General features: G+C 39.4%; 1 protein-coding gene across 20 annotated transcripts in view; it reads right to left on the bottom strand.

Moving 5' to 3' along the window:
* The window catches only part of LOC105488951 (NIMA related kinase 10), a 271,931-nt gene that overhangs the window by 205,340 nt on the left and 48,879 nt on the right, over window positions 1–17,712 (bottom strand). For all 20 annotated transcript variants that reach the window (XM_071090803.1, XM_071090804.1, XM_071090789.1 and 17 more), the window contains 6 exons: window positions 15,401–15,485; window positions 7,721–7,762; window positions 5,550–5,628; window positions 4,388–4,455; window positions 2,348–2,427; window positions 1,256–1,342 (listed from right to left, as the gene is read on the bottom strand). In XM_071090803.1, coding sequence (XP_070946904.1) covers window positions 1,256–1,342; window positions 2,348–2,427; window positions 4,388–4,455; window positions 5,550–5,628; window positions 7,721–7,762; window positions 15,401–15,485 — 441 coding nt within the window. The remainder of the gene's footprint in view (window positions 1–1,255; window positions 1,343–2,347; window positions 2,428–4,387; window positions 4,456–5,549; window positions 5,629–7,720; window positions 7,763–15,400; window positions 15,486–17,712) is intronic.

Here is a 17,712-nt window from a genome sequence, read left to right as displayed (position 1 = left end):
TTCATGATAAAATTCACATTGTTATTTATCAGAGACCAGCATGACCTGGATAAAGGCGTCTTGTTGCCTTATCTATAAAATATGGGAAAAATAGGGTTAGTGTGCAGATCACATGAGTTAATATGCAAGGTGCTTAGAGCAGGTCTTGGCATAAATAGAACACTGATCAAAGTTAGCTACATTTTAAGTTTATCATTAACTATCTGCTCTAGTTCTCTGGCACTTTCGTTCTTGTGCTCCTGCTGTGCCCAACCATCACATTCCTCTAACACACCCAATTTCATGCCTCCATGTCCAAGCACATTCTGTTTTTACTTTGTCTCTCTCTCTCTCTGGCCAGATATCTCCTCTTTCCTCCAGGAAACTTTGCATGACTCCACATTCTAATTGGGAAGTCTCTGCTCCGTGCTCCCAGAGTCCCCTGTGCATCTGTCTACTGTACCAGTTATAGCGCTGTCGGACCTCTCCTACGTTACATATTTATAACTTATTCATCTTTGGTTTTCAACACCTGGTGCCAAGCTTGGAACCTGGTTTGTTCAGATAACCAAGTCTGTAAGTATTATCTAGATTTAATGCTCTTTTACGAGAGTTTTGAAGAAGAATACAAAAGGATTTACTATGAGTTAAGTGTCAGGGCTTCATTGCTTGAGATTTCTTTTTATCTCTTTTGCCTCTTTAGAAAATCACTCAACTAAATATCAAATGATGTAGATTGCAACTCTGTTTAAGCACAATCTAATAACTATCTGGATAGTTATTAGAACAATATTCAGTTCAAGTAAAAATGAATCCATTTTACTCCAGATTTTATTTTGAGTTATTAGAGCAGGTGATCACAAAACAAGTCAGTTGCTATCATATTTTACTTGCCTTAATGCAAATGGATCTTAGCAATCTAATCATTTATTGTAATACACAATTTGAAATTACTAAAAATAGACCCACCTCAGAGTTTCTTTCCCTAAAAAGGCAGGATATAAATAAATGCAATAAACAAAACATTAAAGATGGTATCACAAAAATTTATTTCATCAGCTTCTATGCCCAGATCTAGAAGTAATGCAAGACTAAAGATAAATGGATATACTTCTTTGCTGTATTCTCTTTATATAAACTTAAACAGAAAATAAATGCTAAGCTGACTCATTATATTCAGTTACAATGTAAATAACACGACGTAATAAAAATAACAACAAGTGTTTCTGTCAAATAAAGGCACTGCATTGTCTCTTTCTCCTGTTAGCAATCCTACCTTTTAGAAAGCAAGTCGTATTCATGTAAAATCATCAACAGATTCTCTACAATGTTGAGTTCACTTATCTTCTCCCTACATTCTGGACTGTAAATTGAAAAATATTAGCAATTACTAAAAGCATATTTTGCTACCTCCATGTATTAGTCCTTTTTCATACTAGTATAAAGAACTGCCCGAGACTGGGTGATTTATAAAGGAAAGAGGTTTAATTGACTCACAGTTCAGCATGGCTGGGGAGTCCTCAGGGAACATAAACAGTCATGGTGGAAGATAAAGAGTAAGCAAGGCACCTTCCTCACAAGGCAACAGGAAGGATAAGTGCCGAGCGAAGGGGGAAGAGCCCTTCATAAAACCATCAGATCTTGTGAGAACTCACTCACTATCACAAGAACAGCATGGAGGAAATGGCCCCATGATTCAATTACCTCCACCTGGTCTCTCCCTTGACATGAGGGAATTATGGGGATTATAGGGATTACAATACAAGATGAGATTTGGGTGGGGACACAAAGGCTAACCATATAAATTCACTATATTCCTATTATATTTATATTCGCTCCAATATTATCTTGGGAGAAGAGATCAGAAAACAAAAGGAATCATATGTTATTCACAGAAAAGCAATGGTCCACTTATTGTCTTAAAAACATTTAAAATAATCATGACATTTATAAGGAGAAAGATCTTCTTGAAAATTTTTCAAAGCCCACAAATGTTTGAAAATGTTCTGTATGTTAAAATTCTCAGGTAAGAATGAATTAAGAAGGTCAAAAAGATTCAGCTGCCAAAGAAAGATTATGGTGATTTTGAAATTAGAAGTAACTGAGGGTTAGATAAAAGACTAAGTAAACATTTCCAGTCAGGAAATAAAAAGAAAATTTTAAACTATGATTTGCCTTTCCAGTTTAAATTTTTAAATAATGCTTTCTATCCAGGATTCTCTTCAACATGTTATTTCACACTTATGTTATGTAATAACATCAAGAAATGTTATTAAGTAGTTGACAAAGTAACTGATTATTTTGCATCCTTCCCACCTAAATTGCTATAGTAGCAGAACTGGAAAGTATAGCAGAATACATTACTTACCTTTCTGCTAAACTAGCCAGAGCCAGAAGGGAACCCAATAGAACATTAGTATCTCGGGCACCAAGTAAATTTACTAATGTCTGAAAAATGAAGTAAAATAAAGTTTAATTATATAAGTACTACAAGCTTCTTTTTCCAACATTAACATTAATTTATTTTCCATTACCAGCCACTTGAATGGCAAAATGTTTCCCTCTCAAGATCATACAGGCTTAACCTTTTTGTTTTGTTTTCTTTTCTTTTGTTTGCTTAGTAGTTTATAATGTATGTGCATATACAATTAAGCACAAACTGTATATATAATGTTAAAGCTGCTCTCTCTTATGTTTTTTTCTTAATGTCATCTACCGAAATTTTTTCATGGCATTAAATATATCTTTATAAACACTTTTTGTCAATATAATCAAGTTGTTTGTTTTATTATGGCTTTAACCATAGAATAGTGAAAAAATATTACGGCCTCTCAAGCCTTATGCAGTTTCTTTTTTATTTTTTGCAGTCAATATAAAAGTTTATTCTTAAAAAGAGTTTTATTAAACATTCAAAATATCCAGTTCTTTACAGATGGCAGGAGTCCATCTCTCCTTACTTTGGAACTCTTGAGAGTAACCTCTTGTAGCCATTCCTTGCCCAGGACAGGAAGCCTAAAAGGCATCAAGCCACATGACCAGCCTGGTTCTCATACTTCCCTGTATTTCCATGTGCCCAAGTATTCTCTGCCCCTTCTGATCCCACCCTGGGGAGAACCGGGACAATTAATGACATAAATTACAACAGTGGTAGTAATCAGCCATTGAGAACTCACTTTGAGCTAGGCACTGTGCTAGTCACTTTCCAAATTATGAAACTATTTTTCAACAAAATATTGAAAATTTCATTCTTTTGCCAAACTAAAGAAGATATGAATACTATCGAGCATTCCATTTGCCTCTCAGATTTCTAATTGATGTTGAAGGTGCACCATCGATGCTTCCAAGCATCATCCTAAATAATATGACTTAGCTGGAAGTCTGTATTTTGTCAGTGGCTTTCCCTGAATTCTTGTTAAGGCAAGTTTTCTTACTTGGAAAATTCTCTACATTTTCAGAATGCAGAGTGCCCCTGAAAAGTGCCTCCCAAAATGTCCCAGGTCAGAGCTGCAACCTGTGCAATGACTGCAAAGATAATTTTTATGTTTCCAGTATATGGATTTTTTGCCTTTATGATTTCATTTTATCTTAATAAAGTTACCATTATCTTTGTTCATCTGATCCCTTCCTCTTTTTCTTCTCTCTTTTATCTCTGTCTTCTAATGTTTCCCAAATTTCAATCCATTACATATTACTTTCACAATTTTTGCCATATTCAATTAACACCTTTAATGTTAGCTCAAAACAATTTTCCAATTGTAAGCAATAATATCTGTGAAATAGATGGCTATGGAAACAAAAAACGTTGACCTGTGTATCACCTAGAATCATCCTCTAGACCATGAGCAGCACGTGTTAACACATTTTAGGCAATCTTACTCCCATATACACTAGAAAGTGGCTTCCTGGGATATGAAACTCAACAGGTTACTGAAACTTGGCTCCACATGGTTACAATCTAAACAGTTTTGCTATAAATATAGTCTGTTTTGACCTACAGTGGCAATCACATGTGGTTCAAACTACTATAGCCCCACATGCCATATGGAATTTATATGTATACCTATGCACAATTTTATTTTTGTTGACTTATTTATAAACGCACACCTAGGGTGAGTTTATACATAGCCAGGGATTTTCAAGTAATATTTAAGCAATAAACCTAGTTGGTATTACGTGGCATAGAAAAAAAGGAAAGGAGTTCCAGAAAACGTGTATTTATTATATCTCTATTAACTCGAAACGCTGGCAAAGAATATAAAAGGGTTGACAAAGATTCACAATTTTAGGCCAGGCTGCCAGGTTTCTGGATTCTAATTACACATGACTTAACTGCAAAGGCCCTGAACTTCCCAAATGTGAACGACTGCCATAGGGAGCTGAACCATTAACTCTTTCGGGGGCCACTCACCTTGTGGGCTCCACTTGTGGTGACCCATTCTCTTTGATCTTTGACTGCAGCAAGTTTTTGAAAGATATCTATAAAGGAAAGAAAGAGCGCAAAGAGGCATCTGGAGATTAAATGGGGAGTACTCCCGGGAGCACAGATCTGCAGTATAATGGGTAGGCAGAGAAAGGGCAAAGGGAATACAGACAGCACGAAAGGAACAACAGATGCAGGAGCAGCATGGCTACTTTTTTACCCCAAGAATTACTCCTCAAGCTCCACTGTTATTTATTTTGTAATGTTATTATAATAATGAAATCTAAAAATACCAAAAAAGGCAAACCTCTCTTTCCACTTAAATTTGAACACGTTTCTTAACATTACCAGTTCCAAGTGAGGCCTGTTCTTCAAAGGTCCTCTCTGCAAAGATTTCAACTTATAAAGAAGAGAGGGAAGGCCAGCAAATGAGAGGAACCTGCTAGTTTCCTCAGCTGAGGAAAACAGTCATCCTCAAAGAGAATTCCTGGTGCCCAGGGCTTGCCATAAACTCTTCTCTGCCCGGATCTGAGAACCACTGTGCTGCCCCACAGGAGGATACGGAGAGCCAGTCGATTCACACAAAGACAACGGACTGGCCTCCCACACGGCAGGACATCTGTGGCTCATCAAAGCTGGAGTGCAGGACAGCAGGGCGGGGAAAAGCCTCCAACGGGAGAAGATTGAGTGACTAAGGAATACCTCACACTCACAGCCCAACATTTTCACATTCACAGCATCAGATAAGGTTTGTTGTTGTTATTTTTCTTTTTCACGCTCTGGATGCTTCAGATTCTATGAGGTAGGTATCATGATTAACCCAATTTTATAGAAAAAAAAAAACTGGATAGTCTCTGACATTTTAACAGAAATAAAAAGAGGCAAAAATATGTTTTACCAAAATTTGCTTTTATGGAAGCCTCTCCTGCATTACATAAATTGTGCTTTTCAAGGTGAGGGTTGTAATCTAAACATCTTCCTTTTGGCTGTATATTGCCATCAAATAAACAATTGGCCAGGACGCTCAGCACCTGAGCTGTGTGTGGAAACATTAATAAATATTTAAAGTATCCTTGTTTCCTACTGCAAACACCATACTGCTTTTCTAGCAAGTCCACAAAACTGGCTGTGTCCCCACAACAACACTTACATGTCATGTTGACCAGCTTGTCCACAGTGTGCTGCTCTTCTCCATAGCCGAGGTACTCGCTGGCTACAATCTCCATGTACTGCATGAAGGACCAAACCAACAAGCCAGTCAGGAGGGCACCAAAAGCACGCAAGGAAGCAAGGAACAAAATGCTGCAGTTCTCAAAATAAACTGTAGGTGGCACAACAGATTCATCAAATAATACTCATGCTCCTTCTGGGACTGTTACCACTCAAGGGTAAAAGGTGGCTGAATTTCTAGATTCTTTGACTTCTCTTGCATGCTATGAAGTTGAGGGAAAGACCATCTCAAGACTCTATAAACTCTCGAAAGTCTCAAAATGACTCTTCACTAGGTAAGTTTGTGGTGTAATTTAGTATCCAAATACGAGATACATATAAGATACATAATATATAGTATATAGAATGTTTATTCTTCAATGTATCTTTTTAGGAGAATTTTTTATTTGATTGACATTACATTTTATAGTCTCTGAATATATGTCTAACCAGCATTCATGCAGTTAGCAATAATCAGAATAAAATGAGCACTGAGTAGTCTGATAATTCTCACTGTGGATAATTGATTATAAGAAGAAACAGGCTCAGGGAAACAGGTAATTTCTAATATTATAAAAGAAGTTAAAATGGATAAGAAGATGCTTTGTAATATAATCTTATGAAATATTATGTTATTAAATGCGGTAAACCTCTAGTCAATTTAAAAAGGTTCTTGAAAAAAAAAAGAATCAATTTTCTAAGAATATAATAAAATAAAGTAGATTTAATGTTAAATTGCCACAAACGTAATCTTCCATTAATTATTCAGAATGAGTTTGCAGGGTCACATGTTTATTATGAAAATCATTCTCTCTGTAAACATTATACAGGTTTTAGGAGACTAGCCTGTTCCAACTCAAAAACACGATCAGAAATTTTGTGTTATTCCAACCTGGCCAACATGGTGTAACCCTGTCTCTACTAAAAATACAAAAAAAAAAAAAATGATTCGGGCATGGTGGCGCATGCCTGTAATCTCAGCTACTTGGGAGGCTGAGGCACGAGAATCACTTGAACCCAGGAGGCAGAGGTTGCAGTGAGCCGACATCGCACCACTGCACTCCAGCCTGGGTGACAGAGTGAGACCCTGTCTCAAAAAAAAAAAGAAAGAAAGAAATTTTGTTTTATTGTATTAATAAATGCAAGCCTCTGAGTTGCTCAGTATATATATTCACTTGCTTACCCTCCCTCAGTAGGTAGCAAAGCAGAAAAATAAATAAGGTCAAGATCCTTCCTTTCTTTGTCATCTATTTATTAGTATTTTATTGAGCACAGTAATCGTTTTCTTGTGTGAAAAAGTTTTGAACATCTTCATAATCAGGTTATTATCTTGCCAGGCCCAGCGGCACACACCTGTAATCACAGCTACTCAGGAGGCTGAAGCAGGAGGATTGCTTGGGCCCAGCATTTTGAGATCAGCCTAGGCAACACAGTAAGACACCGTCTCAAATATATATACATATATATACACATACTTCTTTTCCTCCTACCATATGGTATATACAATGCTAAGGGCTTGAGCCTTCCAGCCATCGCCCCTTTTGTTGTTGTTGTTAGACGGAGTTTCATTCTTTTGCCCAGGCTGGAGTGCAATGGTGCAACCTCAGCTCACTGCAACCTCCGCCCCCCCAGGTTCAAGCATTTCTCCTGCCTCAGCCTCCTGAGTAGCTGGGATTATAGGCACCCGCCACCGTACCTGGATAACTTTTATATTTTTAGTAGAGACGGGGTTTCACCATGTTGGCCAGGCTGGTCTCAAACTCCTGATCTCAGGTGATCCACCCATCTCAGCCTCCCAAAATGCTAGGATTACAGGCGTGAGCCACTACACCCGGCTGCCTATTTCTTATTATTACTAGCTAAAGACATGTGACCCTTTATAGCACCTTCTCATTTCAACAGGCTGAGCAAAGTGAGCCCAATCAGCCAGAACAAAATGTCGTGGGTTCCTCCCTGCTCTGTGAGTATCATGCCTCACACTCACACTTAACCCCACCTGTCCCTCTCTGGGGCGGATAGCATAACACAGGAAAGTCACACACCCTTTTAACTCTTGCTCAGAGCAGGCACAAACTGAGAAGGCGAGACCAGCCACCACAACAGGAATCTTACCTGAGCCAGGTTTTCAATCCCACCCAAGCCATGGAGGATTTCCTAATAACATAAAAGCAACAAAACACATGTAAATGATGAGGGTAGAGGAGGAAGTATATTTTACTTGCAATTTATTTACTAAGTTGTCATATTTAAAATTATTTTGTGAAGGTCTACATTCTAATATAAATATGGAAAACGTATGATATGTCATTCATACTACCTTTAAAATAAGCTATTAATAAATATGAAAGTTGGGTTGAGATTAAGAGAATGAATCTGTGCTCAGAACCGCAGCCTGCCCCCTCATTCTTCTTACCTCCTCCTGTGTCATCCTAAAATGTTTGAGTTGAGAAGAGCCATTAGACACCATTTCATTCAATATTCTCATGTTACAGATGAGGTAAACCAAGACACAGAAAGAAAACCATTTTGCATAACTGACGAACCTGGATGAGAACAGCATCACCAAACTCCAAGAACCCTCCGCTAGGTCTCTGCCTAGTGTGGTCCATGAACCGGCAGCACCCGCAGCACCTGGGAGCTGAACAGAAATGCAGAATCCTGCACCCACCCCAGACCTGCTTGCACTCAGTTTCAACGAGATCTCCGGTGCATACGCACGGACAGTACAGTTTGAGAAGCACTGCTCTAGGAGAGAAAGAGCTTCCCAAAATTATTAGATGAATGATCTTATTAGACCCATGCTCTAAAGAAATGTAGAGATAATGTTTGACAACGTCTCCTGATACAGGACTTTAAATTGTGAAATGGACCAGCCTGGAGATCTACTAAGAGTAAGTGCTGGAGTAAGTGCTCTCAGGTTAGCCACATTGTCATTTATCTCTAGACAAATATTCTCAGGTGGCTTTAACCTGCTTCATTACATCTGTATTGACATCTCTCTTCTTACACAACATGCACACAAGGAAGTTATTTGAAACATAAACAAGAGCCACAATTTCAGTTCTGGGAAGTGCACAGGGACGAGTACACGAGCGTGGGGGAGAACAGTCTACTTCTGCCACGAAGCCAGCGTTTGGGCAGAGCGAAAAGCCACAGGGGCCTTTTTCTCTCAACGCCTCCTGGGTCAAGTTTTTCATAGTCTGTGTAAAGTGAACTTGGAAATACTAAACATACTTACAGCTAAATTAAATTTTAAAAGAACATTTAGAACTTAAATAAAAATAGTGCTGTGGGCCGGGCGCAGTGGCTCACGCCTGTAATCCCAGCACTTTGGGAGGCCGAGGCGGGCGGATCATGAGATCAGGAGATCGAGACCATCCTGGCTAACCCGGTGAAACCCCGTCTCTACCAAAAACACAAAAAATTAGCCGGGCATGGTGGCGGGCGCCTGTAGTCGCAGCTACTCGGCAGGAGAATGGAGTGAACCCGGGAGGCGGAGGTTGCAGTGAGTCGAGATCGCACCACTGCACTCCAGCCTGGATGACAGATATAGGCTCCATCTCAAAAAAAAAAAAAAAAAAAAAAATTCTGTGACTACCTATTAATTTGAAGCCTCATCAATGCTATTCACTCTAGAAGAGCTATAATTAAAGAGCACGAGAATATTGTTCATATGATCTCTATTTGTGGTAGGAGGTTTCATACACATAAAAATTAAAATAACATTTAAAACCAGTTATATTTATTCAACAAACATTTTTTTTTCATTCCACCTATGTAAAATCCCTGAGTTAGGCTCTGAAGGAGACACAAATATGTAGATGGCAGGGGTGCCCTTTGCTGAGCTGTAAGCAAGCATAAGGTGGGTATACAAACAACTGGAACTTAAGACAGAATGAGGTAAGTGTTAAAAGTAAATTATACACGCAGTGTTATAAGGGGTCAGAATAGAGACACCTCCTTCCTGCTGAGAGGACTGAGACACCTCATGTGGGTGGTTGGTGGTCTCCAAATGGGGACTGGAAGGATGGATGGATTTGCTGAGTAAAGATCGGGAACAGGTGAAAATAAAGGAGATTCCAGCAAAGAGAACAGGAGGCTCAAAGGTGAATAGAAATTGTGCAGACAAAACATCAAGACATGCTGTAACTCTGAGAGAAGCAGCTCCATATCTCCATGGAGGGCATTATTGGGAAAAAATGTTAGAAAATTAGGGTGGATTCCCAATGTGGGAGGACGTAGATGTGTGCCTGAATCTGAACGTTTTCAGGCAGACTATGATACCCAGTGAAAATGTGTGAGCAAGGGACTGGCCAGAATTAGCTGTGGGGACTTCCTTCCTTCTAGTCATAAAATGAACTAGAGATGGGGAGGCTATAAACTGGGAGCTCAGTTGGGGTCAGTGACAACAGGAATAAGAATGGAGAGAAAGGTGTAGTATTTGAAGCGATGTGATCAATCGAACATGAAGAAAGGTTGGAAGAAAAGAAGCAAAGTTGAAGACATCAGTCTACTTGAGTGGGAGTGGCTGGGAACAACGTCATAAGTAACTAACACAGGGAAAGAGAAAGGAATAGACTGGGATAGAGGAGAGCACTCTATTTTGGACGTGCTGCAGGACTGATAGGAGGCCCAGGTGAAAAAAAATACAACAGGCCACAGAAAGTGAAGTGGGGGCAAAAGATCAAAATCTGGGAGTTGTTCACATGAAGGAGATTCATTTGAAGCTTGGGAGTGGAAGACACCAAGGAAGAATATGATGTCTAAATGGTCATGGTAATGTTATTTTTAAATGTTTGCCATGATAAGAAATTTATTCAATAATTTTGATGATATGGGACTAAGTCAATGTTTCCCAAACCATGTGCTGGAAACAGTCATTTTATTTTGTGCAGTGGATGGAATTAGGCATTCTACCAAAAAAAAAAAAAAAAAGAAGAAGAAAAAGAGAAAAAAGCAAGAAAAAGAGAGTTTTATGGTTCAATCAGTTTGGGAAATAATTAGGCAAAACATTTAACAAATTCTCTATCTCAGGACTCTTTGGAGCGGCTGTGCACTATAAGTCTCTAAAAGAAGAACTAGTGTGCAGCTTTTTCTAAACATCCCTAACCAGAGCACGCTTCATTTCCCAGGACACGTATTACTCCTGCAGAATAAAGTTTGAGAAGTGCTGCTGTAAAGTAGAGGAATGAGAAAGACGCTTACTCCCTCTTAGAGAATTTTGTCGTTATGTTATGTACTCAAGAATTTAACCTTCATTTATGAAGTGAACACTTTCCCTCCATGCTCCTATAGAAAGTGGAGCAAGGCCAGGAGATTGCTCACAGACCCTGGTCTTCCTTGCATTTCCTTTCCTTATACCAACAGGACTGTACTAACCCAAGAGTGTAAACTAAAGAAAACCATGACTACAAGGCATGTACACACATGGGCTTAACAGTTCTAGTTACTGACTTGAAAAGCAAATATGACTGCAAGCTTAGATTACAGCAACGCTCCCTGTGTGCCTGTTTAGCCCTCAGCATCTCTCCCCTGTCACAGGCCAGAGGGTCATAAAACTGGTTTGTGTATTTCTCAGTCTACTGATCTGGAGAAAGTCCCCTGGTTAATCTGAACTTCAGTTCAATCTGTAAACTGCGAACGATGTCCTTGCTAAGCTTACCTCCTGAATTGTTCCTTTTTAAAAAACAAAAATAGAGCCAATAATATAATACTGGTAGAAAGGATGTTTTTAAAAATGGAGCACATTATGCCAATATATTTTTATTACAGCCAAAACTGTCATTTCCATTTAGGTGCTCTCATCCTCAGCCTATGTGGCAACTAAATCAATGAATGCTGAACACACTGCATAACCTTAAATACTGAATTACTGACATGACCATTTACTCCTCTGTTCAAAACTCATTAGTGGCTCCATAAAGTTTATTCTTTGGTTATGATTTTAATGCCCCTCTGTGGACTGGCCTTTACTTATCTTTCTAGGTTTGGAACCGTAAACACTCTTCTAAAAGGCTTGGTATACTCGATTTGTAGGAGGATGAGAAAAAAGGAAATATAAGAGATACTTCTAAAGTTTTCTATGCTGAGTCTGACAAAATATGGTGCCATTAAAAGAATGAGGAATTGATTCCAAAAGTTCAAGGATGGGGGGAAGAATTGAAGAGCTCCATTATAAAGTTATTGAGTATAATATGCTACAATTGTTGTTCTCAAAGTTTTTGTCTCAAACCCCTTTACGCTCTTAAAAATTACTGAGAACCTCAAAGAGCTTTGGTTTATATGGGTTAGAATGTATCTGTTTATATTTATTGCATTAGAAATTAAAAGTGAGAAATTTTTAAAACACAAGAATATACAAGTACGCATGTTCCATCAGCTCCCAGGGCCATGATGTCATGAGATGTTGTGTAGCTTAGGGAAAATTCCACTGCACACACATAAGACAGAGAGTGAAAAGACAAATAACATCATTTGGAATAATTTAGCATCATGTTGAAGATAGATTCCATCTTGTGGAACCCCTGAAAGGGTTTCAGAGACCTGTAAACAGTACACGGGCCACATTTTGAGAACCACTGTGCTACTGTGTCATCGAGGTGGTTGTCTAACATGTCTCTGGAAACTTGGGACTTAACGGGGAAAGTTTGAGGCTGAAGATATGAACTTGTGAACAAACAACAACAACAAAAAGATAGTTGAAGCCAAGAGCTTGGAAGATATGGGAGAAGACAATAAAGAAAAAAAACTTTGGGGAAGGTTATTTAGGAAGACAAGGTGAAGAAGAGGAACGTGTAAATAATACTCCAAAAATGCTGAATAAAAGCTAGAGGTTCTCAGGATCAGTACAGGCAAAGAGAAAACGTGGTAAAGTGTACCTGCTGCTATAAACAGGTTGGGGAATGTAAGCACTGAGAGAAGACTACTCAATCCAACTATTTTTTATTATTGTTTCTAACATAATTGCAGTTCGGGATCTTTTAAGGTTTTCTCTTTATCTTTGATAAGCGATGTACTATAGCTTCACTATAATGAATCCAGGTGAACGCTTATCTTTATCCTGCCTGGGACTCCAGCTGCAACTGAAATCTCAATACGTGTCTTCCTTTAATTCTGAAAAACTCTAAACAATTATATCTTCAAAATAGCTTCTCTGTCATTCCTTCCAGTCTTTCCTGGTTGGAACATTCACTAAACATATAGTGGAAACTCTGTACTGGCAGGAAAGATCCAATCTACAAGCTACCAGTTTGCAACCTCTAAGTCAAGGAATGAGGACTGCAGCATGGCCCAGTGTGGTCTATTCAAATGGCTTCCAGAGAGAACCTCGTACATAGAATTCAATGTGCAAGTTATGCAATACATCAGTCCTGGTGGAAAGGAACTGGATTCAAGAGACATAGCCTGACCTTTCAAGAAATAGAGTATGAAAGTAGGAGAAGGACTTGAAGGAATAGCTGGGTCAAGAGAAGGACATTTTTATGGTAAGGAAAAACAGAGCGAGAGCAGGTAGAAGAGTAAGCCTTGGCCAGGAGGAGGAATATTACTTCTGAAATATGAGGGAAGTAGAGTTGCAGGATAACCCAAATATTTCAAACAACAAAGAGAAAATGAGATAGTTCCCACTGGGATGGCCTTGGGCTTCCCTGTAAAACAGAGGATGACATAATTTGATGAGAATCATGGGATAGGAGAGGGTTTGGGTGAGAAAAGTGAAGATGGTTTGGAAGAGCCGCTATGGACCCTGCAGTACTGACCAAACAAGAGAGGAAAGGAACAGATACCCAAGAAAAAGTCATGCCGACAGTCACTGGCGTAAGTCACAAGTCATAGTAAACCCCAGCATAGCTTTGTGACTTCAGCCAACAATTCTTGGCACCTCAAGATGTTGAACAACTGCCTGAGCACGTGGTCTTCTGTACGGAAAGAGTGCCAGGGAGGACAGACTCGGAGATAATTCCCTTCTATGGAAAGGCTGGCCAGCAGGACAATATTCGTTTAATATGTGTCTTGGTCACAAAATCTCATAAACAAAGTCGTCTCTGAATTTTTTCCTTCAGAGGGCAGTACAATCAACCCTGTTCAATCTACCCAGAACGAGACTAAGAAAGGCAGAACTTTAGATGGGAGATTAGCAGAATAAGACACTCTTATCAACAGTTTTTCTGAACAAACAGAACATCTCTAGGACAAATATTTGCTAGTTCAAGTCAGATTAACCGGACCTTCCTCCTGGAAAACTTTATTAATATTATACATAGAATGTTTTCATCTAAACTGAGACACATTGGGGAATAAAAGAGGGTGCTATGAATAATTAAGTGGGAACAGTGAGCACATAAGACTGATCCAGGCGAAAGGAAACGTATGACCCATGCTCATTTATACATGACCCAAACAGAATTGCAAAAAGCAGCTCAGAAATGCGTGGAACACACAGTTCTGTATGGTTGGTCACAGGAAAATAAGGATGGTTACCTACCCAGAAAACTGTGAGCAACAAGGACAGAAAGCCATTTCAAGGATGCCCTGGCTCACATATCCAAAGGGCTGTGGTTAACTAAATTACAATAGCACAAGGCCAGTTTAGAACACAGTATGAGGAAGAGGACTATTCTTCTAATGGAAAGATGTGTAGTGCCCATGAATCCCAGAAGAGTCCAATCAGAGTAGGCTCTGTGGCTGGTTGGTACCAAAATACTTTCTCAAATGCCGAGTATGGAAAATATGGTTACTTCTGAAATATGAGGAAGGTAGAGTTACAGGATAACCCAAATATTTCAAACAACAAAGAGAAAATAAGATAGCTCCCACCGGGATGGCATTGGGCTTCCCTGTAAAACAGAGGATGGTTACTTTTCCAAACTTGGCACTTAAAGGAAACATATGCTGACTCAAATAATAATTCATCAATAACATCGAGTTCAAAATTAAAGGTGTGAGCTTCCTAGTAGCTTATGAGGACAGGGCATAAAAGGAGATACTTTTTTGGTTAAAAAAAAAAAAAGTGTTAAGTAAGCTTTTCTTTAGAGTCTCACAGCTAAAGCACTATGTCTTTGCTACTCAAAGTATGGGCCATGAACTAGTAGCAATAGCATCCCTGGGAAACTTGTTAGAAATGAAGAATCTTGTTTATACCTACTGAATCAGATTCTGCATGTACAAGATGTCCAGGTGATTCCCATGCACATTAAAGTTTGAGAGGCACTAAAATCAGAGGCCAGGCATGGTGGTTCATGTGTGAACCACCACGCCCAACCAGGAAAAGATTCTTGACCTCAGTGCCCTCCTCTGGGGAAAGTGGGAGGCTCCTTGCTCACCTCTAACTCAAATTTGACTCTAGAGGTTGGGAAGGGATTGACCCTGGAGCAGCTAATAAAGCTCCACTGGCTGCTTCTCAGCCACATGAGCAGGCCACCACTCATCACTGCTGACTTAGACCTAGGGAGCTGCTTGGCCTTGAACATGTTTGAAGCTGTGGCCAAGCGTATACCTCCTTGAACGGTAAATGTTTTAAAATGCCAGGCAGCAAAGAAAACATAGATCAAAAAGTTCAATCCACTTAACCCCATAAGTAATACAACAGAAATATACAAATTTTTTGTCCCCATTAAAGCGCTCCTCTCAAATCCTTTTAAATAGTAGATGAGACATTCCCCATATATGGAAGCTATTGAGTTGTGAGAGAGAAAACAAAAAGTAAACATGGACTACTTCAAAAAAAAGCCCACCAGTCTTTTATTATGACTTTATAACAAGTAAAATATATATACATATATTTTTCCAACCAACCTGATAACATGGATCCCTCATTAGTAGCCTCAGACAGATTAACACTCTCAGAAAATGAATAGATGGGGCTCGATTAACCCACTCTCTGAAATAAGAAAACAAGAGAACATGTTCACGTTTAAAACCCCAGTGTGACAATTCATAAAAATACAAGGCTATGAGGAGTATAAAGAACACACAAAACACTTAGTTTATTTGCACTGGGGACTGTCATTTGGTACTTGAACACTTTACCCATTTTAATTCAAAACACATTTAAACCATCTTTATCAGTGTGGAGGAGAGGCCCCCCAAACTTATTTGGTTTATGCCACCACTCTTACTCACTCAGTAACATTTCATAGTACCCTAAGATCAAAAGAAAGAGCAAAATGTTCCAAAATTTAGGTAGGCCCAACTTGGTAAGAATTTATGCCATAACAAATTGGTATCCATTTGAAAAAAATAATATATCAAAAGATTATTTTCATAGCCACACTTATTTATTAATGTAAGTGTGTGCACTAGTGGACACAAAACAACTTCTCAAGCCTGAGAATCAGTTTGGACTTCACCATCCTTGTTTTCTCTTCCCCTGACTTTAATAGAGTACTTGTTTTTTTATCATAGCAACCACTGAAAACTCAGCTTCTGAAAGATATGCCATCAGCTAAAGGAAGGCAGGATGACCTATGACCTAACATTGAAATCACAAACTGCCTTCAGTTGTTCCTGCTGTATCTGATGGATGTTGAGGAGCACTAAGGGTGTTTAGGGTTTTGTTTTTTAGAAAATTGAAAATAGCTCACAGTGCCCCCTGGGAGCTCTCTGTAGCCCTGGGGCACTTCGGTGCTCAGTTTGGGAAACACAGGGATAAAGTTTTTTTAAAAATTAGTTTCCCCAGAAGCAGACCCTGAGATGAAGATTAGTGTGTGCAAATTCATGATTGAAAACATGCCCTCAGGAGAGACCAGTAAGAGAGTGGCAGAAACAGGAAAGGGAAGAGGAGAAATCCAAGCAAGGGTATGACATCAGGCAAAATCTCCTCTTAACCCAATCAGTGGGGCTCTGGAATGTAAGTTACCACTCAGAGTTGTCCTATACTGAGGCAACAGCACTGGGCTTTTCTATACCACCGAAGCTGTTGCCATTAGCTAAGAGCTGCAGGAGGGACTGATGGAACATTCCCAGACACTCCCACTGGCTCTCTGTGCCTGCAGGCTCTGTGCCTGCAGGCAAGGCAGACTCAAGGAACCTGAGGGTGGCTGGTGCAAGTGTTGTTGGACAGGAAGGTGCCAAAACCAAAAGGGTGAGAACAGGAGGATTCTGGGCAAAGCACCAATATTACCCTACAGTTCTATAGTGAGATTCAGCGGAACCCTTTGAAATCGAAGTCACAGTCACTGGATAAGTGATATTATGGCAGAAACTGAAGGTGTATTTGCCACAGGTCTGTTCAGAGGGGGGAAAAAAAAACACCTGGATTTTTGCTTCAAATATTGAATACAGCCAGTATCCAAAATACCATCATCAGATTTCTAAAGAACTATTTAACTTAAAAGTATCACTTCAACGTCATCAAATGCTACAAGTATTCACTCAACTGCATTTTGAGAGGCTTTCAAAAAGTACGTTTCTTTAGCAAAGAATGATTTAGTTGCAACCTTCAAAGGTCTTTAAAATAAGGACAATTGCAATTTTGCAATGTTTTTGAAAGAAGTCAGACACTAATCAAATTCAGAGGTGGTCACAAGGCCTTGCACCCAGCAGCTACTCAAATACACATGGATGACCAGTTCTCTGATTTAAATCAGTGTGGTAAAGGTAAGCACATATTGGTCTCATTTTAGGCACCTCTCACTTAGATTTAAACCTAAGGGAACACATCAGTCAAGACAGAATCCCTCCACTGACATGACTCTACGAGCTCAGAAGCTGAGGTTAGCTTGGAAGGAGGAAGTTGGGGTAGGGATAGTCTATGCTCTTTGGTGACGCCCACATCCCGTCCTGACCCTGCTTGACCACTGTGAACAATTTCTGTTCTGTTGCTCAGCTGTCCCACATCCAGTTATAGCTAGTAGTAAATGCAGACAAATGTTAAAGCTTTTCAGTCAGTTCCCAATGTTGCTTCATAGGTCATAGAATGTGCACAATGCAAGGTGCATTTCGCATCAGTTGTTGAGGATACTTGTACCCAAAAAGTTGGAGCAACAGAGCCCAGACTGAAACTAGAACCCATGGCTTCCTGAATCTCAGTTTGATAGTTAGCATGTCTGAAACTGACTTTATGAACTCCTCCTCAAGCCTGATCCTTCCAGTCATCTAGGTGACCA

This window comes from Macaca nemestrina, chromosome 2, assembly GCF_043159975.1.
Source record: "Macaca nemestrina isolate mMacNem1 chromosome 2, mMacNem.hap1, whole genome shotgun sequence".
Taxonomy (NCBI): domain Eukaryota; kingdom Metazoa; phylum Chordata; class Mammalia; order Primates; family Cercopithecidae; genus Macaca; species Macaca nemestrina.
The sequence above is the reverse complement of the archived record's forward strand: the minus strand, read 5'-3'. Positions and strand labels throughout refer to the sequence as shown.